Below are 14,670 nucleotides of genomic sequence, written 5' to 3' on the forward strand. Positions count from 1 at the left end.
CAGAGGTGTGTTTTGGACAGGGGGGTGGGAAAGAGGGTGCTGTGCTTCATTATAAAGTTCCTGGTGTAGGCGAGGGCTGAGAAGAAGAGACTGGAGTCTGTAATGGCGTCTGTGAGCTGTTAAACAAAGCCGTATGTGGAGGTTCGTGTAAACATGATGCTTTCCGTACGTTCGGCCCAGGTTGAGCGCACATGGGTAGTTCCTTGTCAGCCATTTTTGTGTCTTAAGAATTAAACTGTTACAGGCCTTGTGTGTGTCCACACACATCTGGTCAGAAAGGCGAAACTTGGTTCTCGTCAAGTGGATTCAATTTCACGTTTCATGTTTTGCATATCACTGATCCCATTTTTCTTAGTTTTTTTACCCCTCATTTGCAAGCTTCTGACATGGTCAATTTTCTCTTGTTGTTACATGTCTCTAGGGTGTACACATGTGAAAGTGTTCAGGTAGTCTTTGAAAACATGACTAATCCATTTAGAGGAATCGCACAGAGTCGCCAGTCAAAGCTGTTAGAGTTGAAAGTGAGGCTTGACATGATGAATGCCACAACTGGATCAATTGGACGTCACCGAACACTGGAAATGGTCTGAATGAAAGACATAGGCCATATTTAAACTGATTGATTGACTGGCTGAGTGATTTTCATTGACTTGTAGATGTTGTTGTTGTTGTTGTTTTTAAAGGCAGATTGAAACCAACCCAAAGTATTGCCAAACTGGCGCATTGGTACCAAGCATGTGCATTTTAGTCTGTACCAGTTAGCAGATCTCACGCATCAGAATTTCTTGTTGCATTTACATATGTATTTTCCAAAAATTCTCCAAGAATGTATTACAACATCTTTGTGATCTTCCCAAGTGGCCTTCAAAGTATGTATGTGTGTGTGTGTGTCGCTAATTGTAGTAATGTAGGCACACTGCTTTCATAACCAAGTGTTCTTACTCATCAAAAAAGTAACTGAGCCGTGAGGGGAGTTGTCATGGCCTGGTTCTGTCCACTTTACAGACTCGAAAATTCCACAGTTTAAATGGGAATTCTGGGCCAGTGTCAATGTTCAGAATTTTTCATGCACATTATCAGCGCTAATATAAATATTTATGAATGCTTTGAAAAAAATGGGGACTAAATCCACCAGGAGTAGCATTACATAAAGTATAGTCATTGTTTTTTTTGTGTTACAATTGCAGCGCAATAAATAAAATGCATATAGTGTCACCTGAGCATGCTTCTTTTTCAGAGCACAATAAATATATTCAAGTATGAGTTTGGCATACCAGTCAAATTTAATCATGTATTTGATTCTGATTGATTTATAAATGTGTTCAATTAGTTCGCAGTTATCTGACATTACTGTTATGACCATCTGAATCCTTGGCATTAGGCATGGTACCAATTCTGCTTTTTCGTAAATCGTGACATGGTAAAAGAAGTATTCCCTCGTCTGTATTTCCAAAGGTTTATTTATGCCAGTGAATACTCTTTAGACATGCTAGCGTGATTAATATTAGAACAAGTGAGGGGTATTTTCTCCTTGAGGAGGCCCCTCTATCCTGTCCTCTCAGAGAAAGAGAGAGCCTAGGGACTGGTCTTGTAGTGCACATTCTTGGAGACCGTGGTTTCTCGGCCTGATCCGTCTACTCCAGATGGTATCGGTTATGACTGAAAAAGGGGGGAAAAATACCCAACGCAGTCAAAATGTAATCAGAGTCAGAGAAAATGACGATAACAATCTGAAAGATATTGGTTAGCCATTGAGGGCTCTAGTAGTTTGGGCCCTGAGGTTGGAACTGCAAGTACGGTAGAAGCCAAAGAAGTAGCACATTTTCTTACAGACCCAAACACTCATAAATTTACTTGTAGACTCTTAAAAACACGTTGTTAAAACTTGCACGTTTTAAATTTCCGATCATTCCTCTCGGTGGAATATTATATTCACACGGTTGTTTATTAAGCATTTGAAAAGCATGTGGTAGCCTTTCCAGCAGACTCAGTCTGCTTACAATCAGCTCGGGCATTGTTGCAATGAGAACCGGAAAACTGCAGTGAAACTAATGTTTTTTGAGGATAAAAGTGGCATTGTTGGGGGACAGATGCTTCTCTCGAATAAAAAAACCTGGGAAGCCATTTGTGTTTCGCATGGCTGCAGTAAGCCCCCTCTCACCCAGCTCAGTCTGATGTTAATTAGTTCATAAATTAAAGACATTGACTTTTTTGCAGGCCAGATGAATGGGAAAAGACGAATGGAAAGACATTGAATTAAGAGCATTCGGGGAAGGAGGAAAAAAATACAGCTCTGCAAAAATAAACAAAAGGCAAAAGCAAAAAGGGAACTTCAAAAGGGGATCTAATTCAGCTGGCGTTTGAAGTGAAAAGGCTGAGGCTGGTTCCACACGCCACATGGATTAATGGTGGAAGGGACTGCCGGAGCGACAGACACTCTCTGCCCCCTCGGGCCCTGTCCACATCACTGCTGCTTTTATGCAGATCTCCAGATTCACAGAGTCTTTGCTAATGGTTGTGCTTAGAGTACGAGTTTGCTGCATGAGCCTCCTTGTCCTAAAAAAAAAAAAAAAAAAAGTTTAAAAGCTGTTGTGATCATTTCTGGTTACTTGAGGTCAGCAAACACTTGGGCCATGCTGCACAGTACATCTTTTGATTAGGCAGGCCTGCTGAATATCTTAGAGTGTTTACTGGACTGTTTGAGATGGTAAAGTAGACACAACCATGCAATGAAAATGCCTCTGATGGCATACCTATTTGAGAAGTAGGAACACTTGGTTGTGAAAGCAGTGAGTAGACTATGTGTGCAGTCAATCCTGCAGTCCAGCCAAAAATATTTTGATTTTATTATAGTTTATTTTTTTTATTTTATTTTATATTTTCATTTTTAGATGGTTGATTATACAGCCCCTTGTGGATCAGTCTAAGAGCTACATGGATGTTCCTGCATGAAAAGGCCTGCAGTAAAGAACAAAAGCCTAGGATTTGGTCTGGATACTGAGAATATGTAGGAGTTTAGATGCTATCAGTGTCAAAATTAAACAGCCAATAGACAGATAATTCCTGTGTCCCAGGACCCTGTTGTCTTGCACTGCAATCGCAGTGGAAATCTGCCTAGAATTGATTGTGGGAGTCTTGGGTTTGTGCTTTTTTTAGTGTTTATTTTTCAGATCAGATATTGCACTGCCCTTGCCATTTCTTCAGTTATTGTTTTGATGATGGCATTATATTTAATTATAAATGAACACAGCATGTAACATGTACATTCAGAGTCAGACTGTGCTGCAGAACTCCTAATGGCAGATTAAATGCCCCTTAGCAACTTGACCAGATGCTTTTAAACCAGCAATAAACCAGCTTCTGCCCAAATTCTGGTTAGATATTTAACTACTCAACTTGGAAGAATTGGTAGAGTTCAAGTAAATAGGTTGGGCTTTTCCGGGCACTGACTGTCCACATACTTGAGGTCAGGACTTTGGGTAAGTCATTTCAAAAGTTTAATTTAAACCTTATTCATTCCACAACTACATTTGATGTGTGTTTGGGGTCACTGTCCAATTGTGCCCACAGTTCAGTCATCTAGCTTATTTTTTATTTTAGATTATTTGGGGTTATGCTGAAGAAATTCTAAGGTACTTTCTATTTCTTTGTTATTCAATCCACTTTCAGAAATTTACATTCCTGATTTGTGTAAATCTACAATCATCCTTATCAGGTCTGTACTTCCTGCAGTTCCTTAGACTTTCCCCTTGTACTGTGTGTTGGTCAATCCAGCAAGTGCTTTCAAATAAACCATTTATGTGTGGGCACGGAAAAAGGTACCAGCTGTACCATATGTATATACACAGCCATGTGAAAAAGAAAGTACACCCTCTTTGAGTCATATGTTTTACTATATGAGCTATATTATATGATTTTATGGTTTAGGACATAATAAAAATGCCTAATCCTGAGGACATCATACAGTTGGGTTAAAACACCCAACAGATTATGTCACTAGTGATTGTGTCACTAAGCCAAAAACACCATTGCAACACCTTGATTCCTGTATTTGTTAGCCATTCTGTTATAGATTTGCTGGTGAGCTTGGGATCATTGTCCTGTTGCATGACCCAGTTTCAACTCAAGTTAAGCTGTTGGATAGTTGGCCTCACATTTGACTCTAGAATACTTTGATATACAGAAGGGTTCATTGTCGACTCAATGACTGCAAGGTGCCCAGGTCCTGTTGCTGCAAAGCAAGCCCAAATCATTACCCCTCCACCACGGTGCTTAATGATCATTATGAGGTGTTTGTGCTGATATGCTGTGTTTATTTTTCGCTGGCGCTGTGCACTATGGCCAGATCATCTCCTGTTTGGTCTTGTCTGTCTAAAGGACACTGTTTAGAGTTTTGTGGTTTGTTCAGATGCAACTTGATGCAAACTTAAGCGGTGCTGCCATGATTTTTTATCCCTTCCGAACAAGTTAGACTTGTTCCGTCTTTTTCTGGCCTGTGGAGTCTGACATGTAGCTCTTTTCTTATCTTGGGTGAATTTGGGGGGACGTGCACTCCAGTAGTCCACTTCAAAGTTTTTGGGAATGGGCATAACACGTTCTAGGTTGAACATTGCTGATGTTTGATGATTGGCACTGTGTTAACACACAACTGAATTCTCCAGAGCAGCAAACTGCAAAACCTTCTGCTTTCATAGAAGTGACCACACTTTCTGATGATTCATTAAATAAGGGCATTTGATTAGCAGAACTGCATCTTACCCTCATTTTATGGAAGCAATAAGGGTGTACTTATTTTTTACATACTGCTTCTGCATTTTATCTTTTAGTTAAACTAAAAGTAGTTAGTTAAATAGTTTTTGTTAAACCAATAATGACGCTGTGTAATTTGTAATGTGGTGTTGTGTCTCTGTTGTTGTGTCTCTCAATCTCATCTTTGCCTTTCTTTTTTTATTCTACTGATTAAGTAATTGGAAAGAATGCTAACCTCAAAATAGCTGTTCTGAATCAAGAGGAAGAGGGTTTGTGTGTGACTGAGAGAGATTGCATTTCTGAATGGTGATGATATGGAGGATTAGACTGTTCGTGTTGGTTTGTCAGTCAGGCCATAGTTTGAGGGAATGGAATCTCTGTGGTCTGGTGGAAATGACAGTTAACTCAGCCAAATATGTAATGTCTAAACTTAGGAGCATCTGATAGCAGTTGGCTACTCTAAATTGGACTGGAAATGGCTTCTTAATCAGATTTCCCCCTCTCCCCCCAAAACCAAATGTAGTAATATGTTGCTGTTGTCCTGACATTTTAGTGATGTATGTTTCCTTTTAAGGCCTGATATTAAGCTACGGGACTTGTGACATAACTAGGAACGTATGGTGCTCTGTACAAAAAAAAGAATGCTGTGCTAAATTACCCAACAGTCCTTATATCTATATTTATAAAGATTATATTTGTTGTATTTCTTGTTTCCTTAGTATTATTATGTCTTAAGACATACTAATCCACCACTGGCATTAATCTGAATGTTTCTTAGATTATTTAGAGTTAGAAAAAATGGCCCTCATTCATGAAACCTTCATAAAAACACGAGCAAACTATCTTGGTAGAGCAAGGCATTAGATGGATAATGCTGTCTAAAGGCTGAGTTATACTTTTGCAACAGGTGGAATGTTCCAGTATCCAAGGAGCCAAGCACAGACAGCACCTGTACAGGTACAGGAATTGTGTGGGAGTTCTTTCTCATAGCTGGTTCTACAATAAATATACAAGATTAGCTGTTGTCTAAAGTAGTCTAAAGTGACTAACCAGAGAGCCGGTCATCACTCTCTGCTAATAAATCTGTAAGAAAAAAATGTAGGAAATATTTGCCCTTTATAGGCTACTGCAAGTTGCTCTGAAGTACAGGCTTGCTTGAGTTACAGAGTTTACTTTGAGTATATTTTAAATATTTGTTTTGTTTAGTTAGTACTTTAATGAATATCAATATGCTGTGTTGCAGGTTGTGAAGGAATTTGAAATGGGCATTATAATTAAAAGGGAGATAAATCATTCCATGTCTTTGTAGTGTTGATGGAAGCTAATTGGTGAGGTATGTTGTTAAGAAACCGGATCCTTCTGTCAGTATATACAGTATATAAGGGGTCCAGTAAAGGCTGCCCAGTTGCATTTGCCCTCTTTCATCTCAATGCGATGTGAACCAGAGGAAACAGTCCTAAATATCTTAATATAGTTCTGAACCCATGGAATTTTGAGAATGTAGAGGGACATGGAAATGTGTTTTGGCAATCGAGATTTCGCTCAGTCGATATCCATTTTTGGCAGTTATGATTGGTGTTTATTGTGGCTTAGTATACTCTAGGGTCAGACAAAGCAGGGTTACTGACTTGTTTTTTTTTTCTCAAACAGTCCATCCCAGCCCTGCTCTTGCCTCTACTCCTCTCTTTTTCACTCCTCCCCACTTGCTGCCCCTTGATGTCAGCTGGCACTGCCTCACAGCGTCTGCCAGGCGTTGGATCTCGGCAGGGGGCTATCTCCTACCAGCACCCCGCCCAACAACAGGCCAGCATGGGGAGATTGTCACCTTGCTTTATAATTGGGCTTTCAGATCTTCAGAACCAAGGACCCCTCCATAGCACAGCACCTGGCTGTTTACCTTTCAAAGGCAATGGAGATTGCACAAGCCTGCACCCTGGAGTTGCTTAAAAGTTTGAGACCCAACTGCCAGGGTTTCACCTGCTCAACACACTACTGTAGATTTCAACAGCACACTACTAGACTGTGATCTGAAAAGTATCATTTACAAAAACGTCATCAGGGATTTCATAGACTTGCATAGACTTGCTAGCCCCAGTGGCATTAAGCAAATGTCTGAATGAGTGTAATTAGTCAGTTTTACACCAGGTGCGGTAAACCACGCCGCTTGCTGTGTTGTGCTGCACCATTTTTTATAGGGTACCCCTTTATTAATCAGTGTAGTGTTTTTTACACCTTTTGTGTGTTGCAGTGGTAGTGTGTTTGTCAGGAGACTGTGGAGTCCTGAAAGTCTAATAGATTTGAGTCTATTTCTGCCGCTTTCCACAATACAACTTACTCGCAGTTCTTAGCTAGGAGCAGTATTTATATTATGATTATTAATCTAGACCATTTATCAGAGCAACAAGCATTTGTATTTAGTTTTAGCAGCAGCATTGCTTCTAAACAGCATTGCTTCAAACTTCGAGAAACTTACTAGGTCTGTTGAACTGATGCGAGAAATGACTGAAGAACCAGCCACTTAAAACCCTATTCCAGCAGTTAATAACTGTGCTGAAATATTGTCTACCCAATATATTAGAAAACTATTTGATAATCACGCTCTTAAGACAGCCTTTACCTATTCCTGTTACTTCTTATTGTGCTCTTTTTTTCCATATAGGTAAAACAGAGCTCTCTTCGTTCCTACATTGGCGTTGTACCTCAGGACACCGTGCTCTTCAACGACAACATCCGAGAGAACATTCGCTACGGACGAATCAGTGCCAGTGACCAGGAAGTAGAAGAAGCTGCACTGGCTGCTGACATTCACCATAAGATCCTGTCCCTTCCAGATGGTACGGCACTCTCTGCAGGCCTTGTCAATCATAAGCTGTAGTCACTTGTAGAAATCAGCAAACTGTGCTGGAGATCAGCCCTTGGTTCCCCACCCCTGCACTAGAGGGCATTTTGTTAGATTTAAGAAAGCTTGGATGGTTCTCTGATGTGACGAATAGGAATTTGGGTTTTGTTTTTATTTCCTCAGGATATGACACACAGGTGGGAGAGAGAGGTCTGAAGCTGAGTGGAGGTGAGAAACAGAGAGTGGCCATCGCTCGCACTATTCTCAAAGGCCCCCGCATCATTCTACTGGATGAGGTAAATAATGACTCAAGAAAGGGTTGTGGTGTTGGGGGGTGGAAAACTGGTCCAAACTTTTGGTTTTTTTATGTTATATTGTTTACTATTAGCAGTAGTAGTACATTTATATTTATTATTTACTATAACTATTAATATGATTATTAATAGTGTTATTACATAAATATTTTGTAAATTCACTCACTGAGCACTTTTCATCCTCTCAAAAAAGCATAATTTTCAGGTGCACTTTAATGCTGTCAGTCTCTCATTCTACATCCCAAAGATGTTCTATTGGATTTACTGTAGATCCAGTGGCTGGGAAGGCCACTGAAGAACTCATCGTCATGTTAATGAAACCAGTTTGACATTGTTTAGAGAGATGGCGCATTATCATGCTGGAAGTAGCCATTAGAAGATGGGTAAGCTGTAGATATTAATGGATGCACATAGTCAGCAACAATGCTCAAATAGGCTGGGGAATTCAAGCAATGCTTGTAAAAGTCCAAAGTGTGCCAAGAAAACGTTCCCCACACCTTTACACCACCTTCACCAGCCTGAACTGTTGACACAAGGCAATTTGGGTCTGTGTGGTCATATTCAGTTTTGGTGAGCTTGTGCCCACTGCAGCCTCAGCTTTCTGTTCTTGGCTGACATAATTGTAACCCCACAGGGTCTTTTGCTGTTGCAGCCCATCTTCTTACATTTTACCTTCTGCTTGTAGGCCACTTCTGCTTTGGACACTCAGACAGAGCGCAACATCCAGGCTTCTCTCACCAGGGTGTGTGCTAGCAGGACATCTATTGTCGTGGCGCACAGGTAAGCCTGCCCTTATTTAGCCATAGCCAGAAAATCCCAAAAGATTATTAATATCTTTTGTCAGCACATGTGCTCAGAGAGTGGCTGCTCAAAGATAAGACACAGGGGGGTTGAATGTAATCAAAGCTGGCTTTAGCCTCAGTAACCAAAGGGCTCTGTGCTCCCATCATGATCTCTGAGGTTTAGAATATAAAAGTGACAGAAATCCCTCCGTCAAGTGCTCTAAATCCACAGCTTAATTCCTGAGATAACATCATCTATTGTTAGGGACTTTAGTGTGGCCATATGGAGAAGATCTCAGTCGCTAATTAAATCGATCAACTTGTCCCCAAACCCAGTGCTATCTAGTGCTTTTGAAGATAAATAAAACCTGTACTGTCTTCATAAGCAAGACATTATCTATTTGTAGCAAGGCCATAAAGATGGGCCAGTACCTCAGACACTCAAAAAGGTTTGACTAAACACTAACCACCTTGTGAATGTCCAAACCTCTTTTTAAAACTTTTAATAAACTTAATTTTTAATATTTTAAACCTTCACTCAAAGTTACACTTACATTTCTCTGCAGGTCTGTGGCCCCCTTAAGTTTCTTCTGTTTGGCACCTATTTCTTTGTGACATGGTGCATTATCATGCTGGAAGTTCCTGTTACAAGATGGGTAAACTGGAAATCCAAGTGGTTGGGCAGTCTAATGCGCTACCACTATGGCTTAAGGGTCGCGAATTCAAATCACAAGAGAGTCTGAGAGAGCACAATTGTCCATGCTCTCTGGGTAAATAGCGTACTCTCCCCTCATCACTCTTGAAGCAATGTTGGCTGGCACAGGTGTCTGTTAGCTAGTGCGGCAGAGCTGGGGACCCGGCACTTTCCTCCCACAGTGTTGGCTGCCCGGCGATAATGCATTGGCGGCAGTTTGAAAAGAGGTGGCTGGCTTTGGATGTTTCAGAAGAGACGTGTTAAGTCCCTTTTAGTGTCGGGAGCATTGCTAGTGCTAGACGGAGCTATGAACGGTTAGGTTAATGCGCAGTACCAAAATTGGGGGGGGGGGATGTTTGACAAAACAAAATGCAGATTAATAAAAATAAAAATAAAAATAAATAAATAAAAATGCCAATGAAGGGGATGCTGTGGCATTGATCACCTCCACCAGCTTGGACTGTTGACACAAGGCAGGTCAGGTCCATAGATTCATGCTGATGGCTCAAAATCTTGACCCTACCATCTGTGTGCCTCAGCAGAAATCAGGTTTCATCTGACCAGGCTGGATGTAAATTCTCCAGAGAATTTAGGCAAGTCCGGATCCATCTCTAGTAAAGACAAAAAAGTGTGAGCATCTGCAGTGTGAGCAAAGGGGGTTGACTAATTACTTTCCAGCCTTCTGAAAATCCAAAGCCCATAGAAGATACTTTAGTATTTTACACCTTCAGCTGAGGTTACACAAAGATTCTTCTGCAGGTCTGTTACCCCCTAAGCATGTGTCTGCTAGTCATTACTTGGGAATTAGCTTATAATTAAGTTTTATTAGATGTTTGAACACATTTGACATTCACATCACCATGTCTCTCGCTTCCTCTCTCCTAAATGTCCCTCCTTTACCTCTTTGAACAGCGCATTCTTTCACTGTCCCAGCCGCACACACTCGTTCTCACTCTGGCCTTGTCTCTGTCTTGTCTCTTCTCTCTCTCGTCTTCTTACTATCTTTTCAATCAGCCTCTTCTGTCCTTTTTCATCTTCACAGTATTCTTCCATCTCCCCTCTCTCTCTCATTTCTTCTCCCCTCAGAAAATTGTAAACACATCATGATCAGAGTCTGCATGCTTTGATCCTGTCCAGCCTCTGAGACTCTGGTGCCACTTTGATCTGTTTTTTTGGGGTAGTGGTTGTGGGGGGTGGCAATCAATAAAGAAGTCTCAGCGCTTTTGTTTGAAGATGAAGGGCGACTGGGTGAGAAGATGACCTGCAGGAAGGTGGGGCCCGAATTAAAAGAGGCGCGGCGGTGTGTGCGCGTCTGTACGTGTGTGTGCAAGTGTTGCGGGCCACTGTGCTTAGCTAAGTGTTCGCCTGAGTGATGCATGAGGTCATTTGTTTCCCATTGTGTCATTCTGTTGTAGGTCAGCAGAGTTGTAGGGATTTGCATGAGAATAGGTGGACCTCAATTAATGCATAAGTGATCTGTATCCCCTGTACAAAGGCATGCTACACGCTTATAGACAGTTTCCCATGCAGAAACCTTCCAGCTCCAAAATGGCAGCTTTACAGGAGAAGGAAAAAACCTTCTTAACTTTGGATGGAGGTCAATGTAAAAAGATTATATGTAATTTTTAAGTCATTTTGGAGTATTTCTATTGGGCCATATCAATACATTTGTAGATACAGTATATGGTCCTTGTATCTCCTTGCTTTTGATTCCAGTGTCACTGTGTTTGCAGGTTGTCTACCATCATCTCAGCGGATCTCATTCTTGTTCTGCATGAAGGACAGATTGTGGAGCAAGGCAGGTTGGTAAATTCATACTGTTCAAGACTGTACTCTAGAATTTGACCGTAAGTACAATCCCCTTATCAGTCCAACAAGAGAAACACAAGACGACTTCTTGCTTGGCTGAAATTCCTCTGGCTTGGTAGAGAGTGAACCTTGGAAGACATGTTGGGGCAGCCAGGGTTATGTGTGTGACTGTGTGTGTGTGTGGGGAGGGATGAACTAAGAACACCATTAGTTGGGAAGGTGTGTGTGTGGCTGTCTGTCTGTGTGTGCCCCCCAGGGCCCCAGAGCAGGCAGGGTGTGGACTGCTCGGACACTGAGAGACCATATCCTGTCTCTGAGAAGATGAGCACAGCCCTGAGGTAAAGCCTACTGATCTACAGATAACACTAAGGACACTCACACTCCTTCCCTTACTAATGGCCTTTTTCCATTGAGTCTACCTAGCCAGCCTCAATGTAACCTCCAACACACACTATCCCATCCCATTCTGCTCTTTGATATACGAGTTGTCCACTCCCAAACACACACACACACATATATGTATACGTACACTCACATGTACCCTCCCACAGGCAATTGGGAGGTAACCCCACACCCTTGCACATTCAACCCTGACTGACACTGCGATGTAAACACAGAACACACAAGCTTTTTAAGCCACAGAAACTGCGGCTCTGAATGGAGACCCACTGATTCATTCACTGTCCTAGCACACAGACGCACCGGAAGAGAGGAGAGAGGGGTGGGAGGTGAAGGGTTAATGCTTTTAGGAAAGAGGAGTTAATTGAAACACCTTGTCGTGTCTCCAGCCTAGAACAGGTAGCCGTCCCAAAAAAGACACTGCAAGAAGAGGAGTCTGACAAAGGCTGTGAAGAAACACCGCTGGGTGCTTTATTAATTCATACCGGGAATCTTTTCAAAGCTGAGCGTGTTCTAAGGTGGCCAAAACTTTCTCACATCCTTCTTAAGCTCCATTTTCAATAACTCCTGTACTGACGTTCCGTTGTCGGGAGAGCTTTTTCCATCTCCACCACCCCGAACTTCCGCCGTCATACAGCACCTGCTCCAGGTCTGACGCTGCCCTTTAGATTAATTGAATAATCCTCTGCAGATTTGACCCCCTCATAACCCTGCTAATTGACTCTCCGTATGAACAAATCTCAGTGAGAGAGCACAATGGCCTCGAGAGTGCACCTCACTCCTAAGTGGTCTCTAAAAGAAAAAACACAGGAGAAAGCTTCGGCTTGCCTCTTGGACCCCCTGTGAAGCTGAGCACATGTGTTGGTTGATGTTGCAGGCACGAGGAGTTGCTGGCCATGCAGGGGCTGTACTCAGCCATGTGGCAAAAGCAGCAGCAAGACGGCCCAGAGACAAGTGCTTCCTCAGATACACTACCACAGGAGCAGCAGCAGAACACTGGAGAATGACACTTGATCACAGTTCAGGTAAAATGGCTCACTTTAGATTAAGTGTCTCTAAAAACTGTGTAGTTACACATTAACAACTGTGTAATAACAGTGTAACTACAGGTAGTGTAGTCATTGTTACAAACTGCAGTCAGTTAAATTTGTATCTTAGCATCTTTTATATGGGAGGATAATTTAAGAAGTAAAGAAAACAAGCTAATAAGATTACAATTATTTTAAGACGTAGATAAATTACAAATAGATTGACATCATTCAAAAAAGCTCAATCATAGATGAAATTAGGAATAAATGAGCTTAAAGGAAAGAATAAAAAAATAACTAAGTGCTAAACGTAGAGGTTTTAACAGTACCTAAATCTGTTAGTCCTCTTTTAAGAGGCTATTCCACAGTTTGGGGTCCTAATAGACATGTTACAGTAATACATCTATAAAATCTGTAACAGAAAAACAGTAATTTGTAGAAATACAATTTCCCTCATTTTATTACACATGCATAAGCACATAAGACAAGGTATGCTGTTACAGTTACTGAGATACACTCATGTAGTAGACACTGATATACACTGTGCGTTTACACAAACTGTACTACAGTAATCCATCTGTAGCAGTGAATACATCAAGAAGTCACACACTGTAGTTAAATGATTATTAATGTGTTACTACACAGTTGTTGTTGTTGCAGTGTTGACACCCAATATAAAGTGGGGCCAAAAGGAACGATGCAGAGAGCTGAAGCTGTCATTTTGGCTAATAAATCTTCTCAGGCAGCAGCTTCAGTTGTTTTGATTTCCTGATGTGTGTTTCATTGGATAGCACTGTGTGCCATGTAAAGCTACTTGAATGCCAGGCGGAAGAACATGTTCAGTGATGCTCCTTGAGAAACATGCACTGTTTACAGTTATTAAGCCTCACAAGCAAAACTTTTACACTCACAAGCAAGAATTCTCAGTTTACATAAGCCGAAGTTCAAGCCAGTCCGATTGGAAAAACATCTGAGGAACGTTACGATTAGACTGTCCTGAAGTTTGGGCTTAAGTTATCTATTTCTTTGCCAAACCCGCCCTGGGTTTACAGGCAAACTTGACAGGCCTGAAAACATAAAATGGAATTCGAATGGACATGATCGTTTCTCTCTTGCGTGATCTGCTGGAGGAAAGATTCTCAGGGAACATTTGGGGTTGTGTCAATGAAATGGAGCAATATATATTGTATGTGCAGCTGCCTCTGAAATAATAGTCAACCTGTTTAAATATGGCATGACTTGAACAAGCCGGAGTGGAATTTAACTTCTTTGTTAGTAGTGAAGTTGTTTGCAATAAAATCCTAAGAATAGTAAAGCTGCTCGAATTTGTTGAAGATACTGTCCTTAAATGAGAAGAGTGTTATTTCGACATAACGTTTATCTTGTAAACATGTGCAGGTCATATCACCATCTGTTTTTTAATTTTTTACTGATTTAATAAAGTGAAATGCAACCCTGTGAAGCTATGCTTAATTATGAACGAAAGCAGAATGAGCAGGCGTACACACTATGTTCTGAGCATTGTGTACTTTTGCATATTTTATATTAATAATAGTGTCTGAAAGTACATTATCCAGACAGTTTGAGATGATTTAAGCATGCAATTGACTTATCATTCATTAAATGGACATGATCTCTATCATTATTTGCTGACCTCTGTACTGTTCATTGTTTTTCGCTTGTGTGTTTGTTTACATAAGAATGATTGTCATCGATATTTTGGCCAGTTTTGCTGCCAACTTTTGACAGGCAGCGTGAATGGCCAAAAACCTCATCTCCTCAAACTATTGTTGCTTTTAAATGTTCTTTAAAAAGGGGTCTTTGCATTATCATACATTATCGAATTATTATTTAAGTGGCATAAAATGGTCTTAAAATGACAATCGTTGTTTATCGCAGTGATGTCTGGAACAAAATATTGTCCAATAAAGTAGTTTTTGTGACAGACCTACGCATTAGCTCTTATTTTGTTTAGATACATGAGGTTCACAGGTAAGAAAGGAGCAACACCATAGAAGAACCACTGAAGATTCTTTTAATGAAGGGTTCTTTTAAA

The 14,670-nt window shown here is 41.0% G+C and overlaps 1 protein-coding gene across 4 annotated transcripts in view; it reads left to right on the forward strand.

Annotated features, from left to right (window-relative positions):
• abcb6b (ATP binding cassette subfamily B member 6 (LAN blood group) b) overlaps positions 1-14,561 on the forward strand; it is a 36,957-nt gene extending 22,396 nt beyond the window's left edge. Inside the window, exons 14-19 of one of the 4 annotated variants that reach the window (XM_072685665.1) lie at positions 7,409-7,583; positions 7,772-7,884; positions 8,588-8,682; positions 11,112-11,180; positions 12,464-12,611; positions 13,667-14,561. In XM_072685665.1, coding sequence (XP_072541766.1) covers positions 7,409-7,583; positions 7,772-7,884; positions 8,588-8,682; positions 11,112-11,180; positions 12,464-12,593 — 582 coding nt within the window. In that variant the 3' untranslated portion in view covers positions 12,594-12,611; positions 13,667-14,561. Of the gene's footprint in view, positions 1-7,408; positions 7,584-7,771; positions 7,885-8,587; positions 8,683-11,111; positions 11,526-12,463 lie in introns of all 4 variants that reach the window. The other 3 variants (XM_072685666.1, XR_011980013.1, XM_072685664.1) reach the window with 3 other exon arrangements.
• Positions 14,562-14,670: the final 109 nt, after the last annotated feature.

Source organism: Salminus brasiliensis, chromosome 8 (genome assembly GCF_030463535.1).
Source record: "Salminus brasiliensis chromosome 8, fSalBra1.hap2, whole genome shotgun sequence".
In the NCBI taxonomy this organism is placed as follows: Eukaryota; Metazoa; Chordata; class Actinopteri; order Characiformes; family Bryconidae; genus Salminus; species Salminus brasiliensis.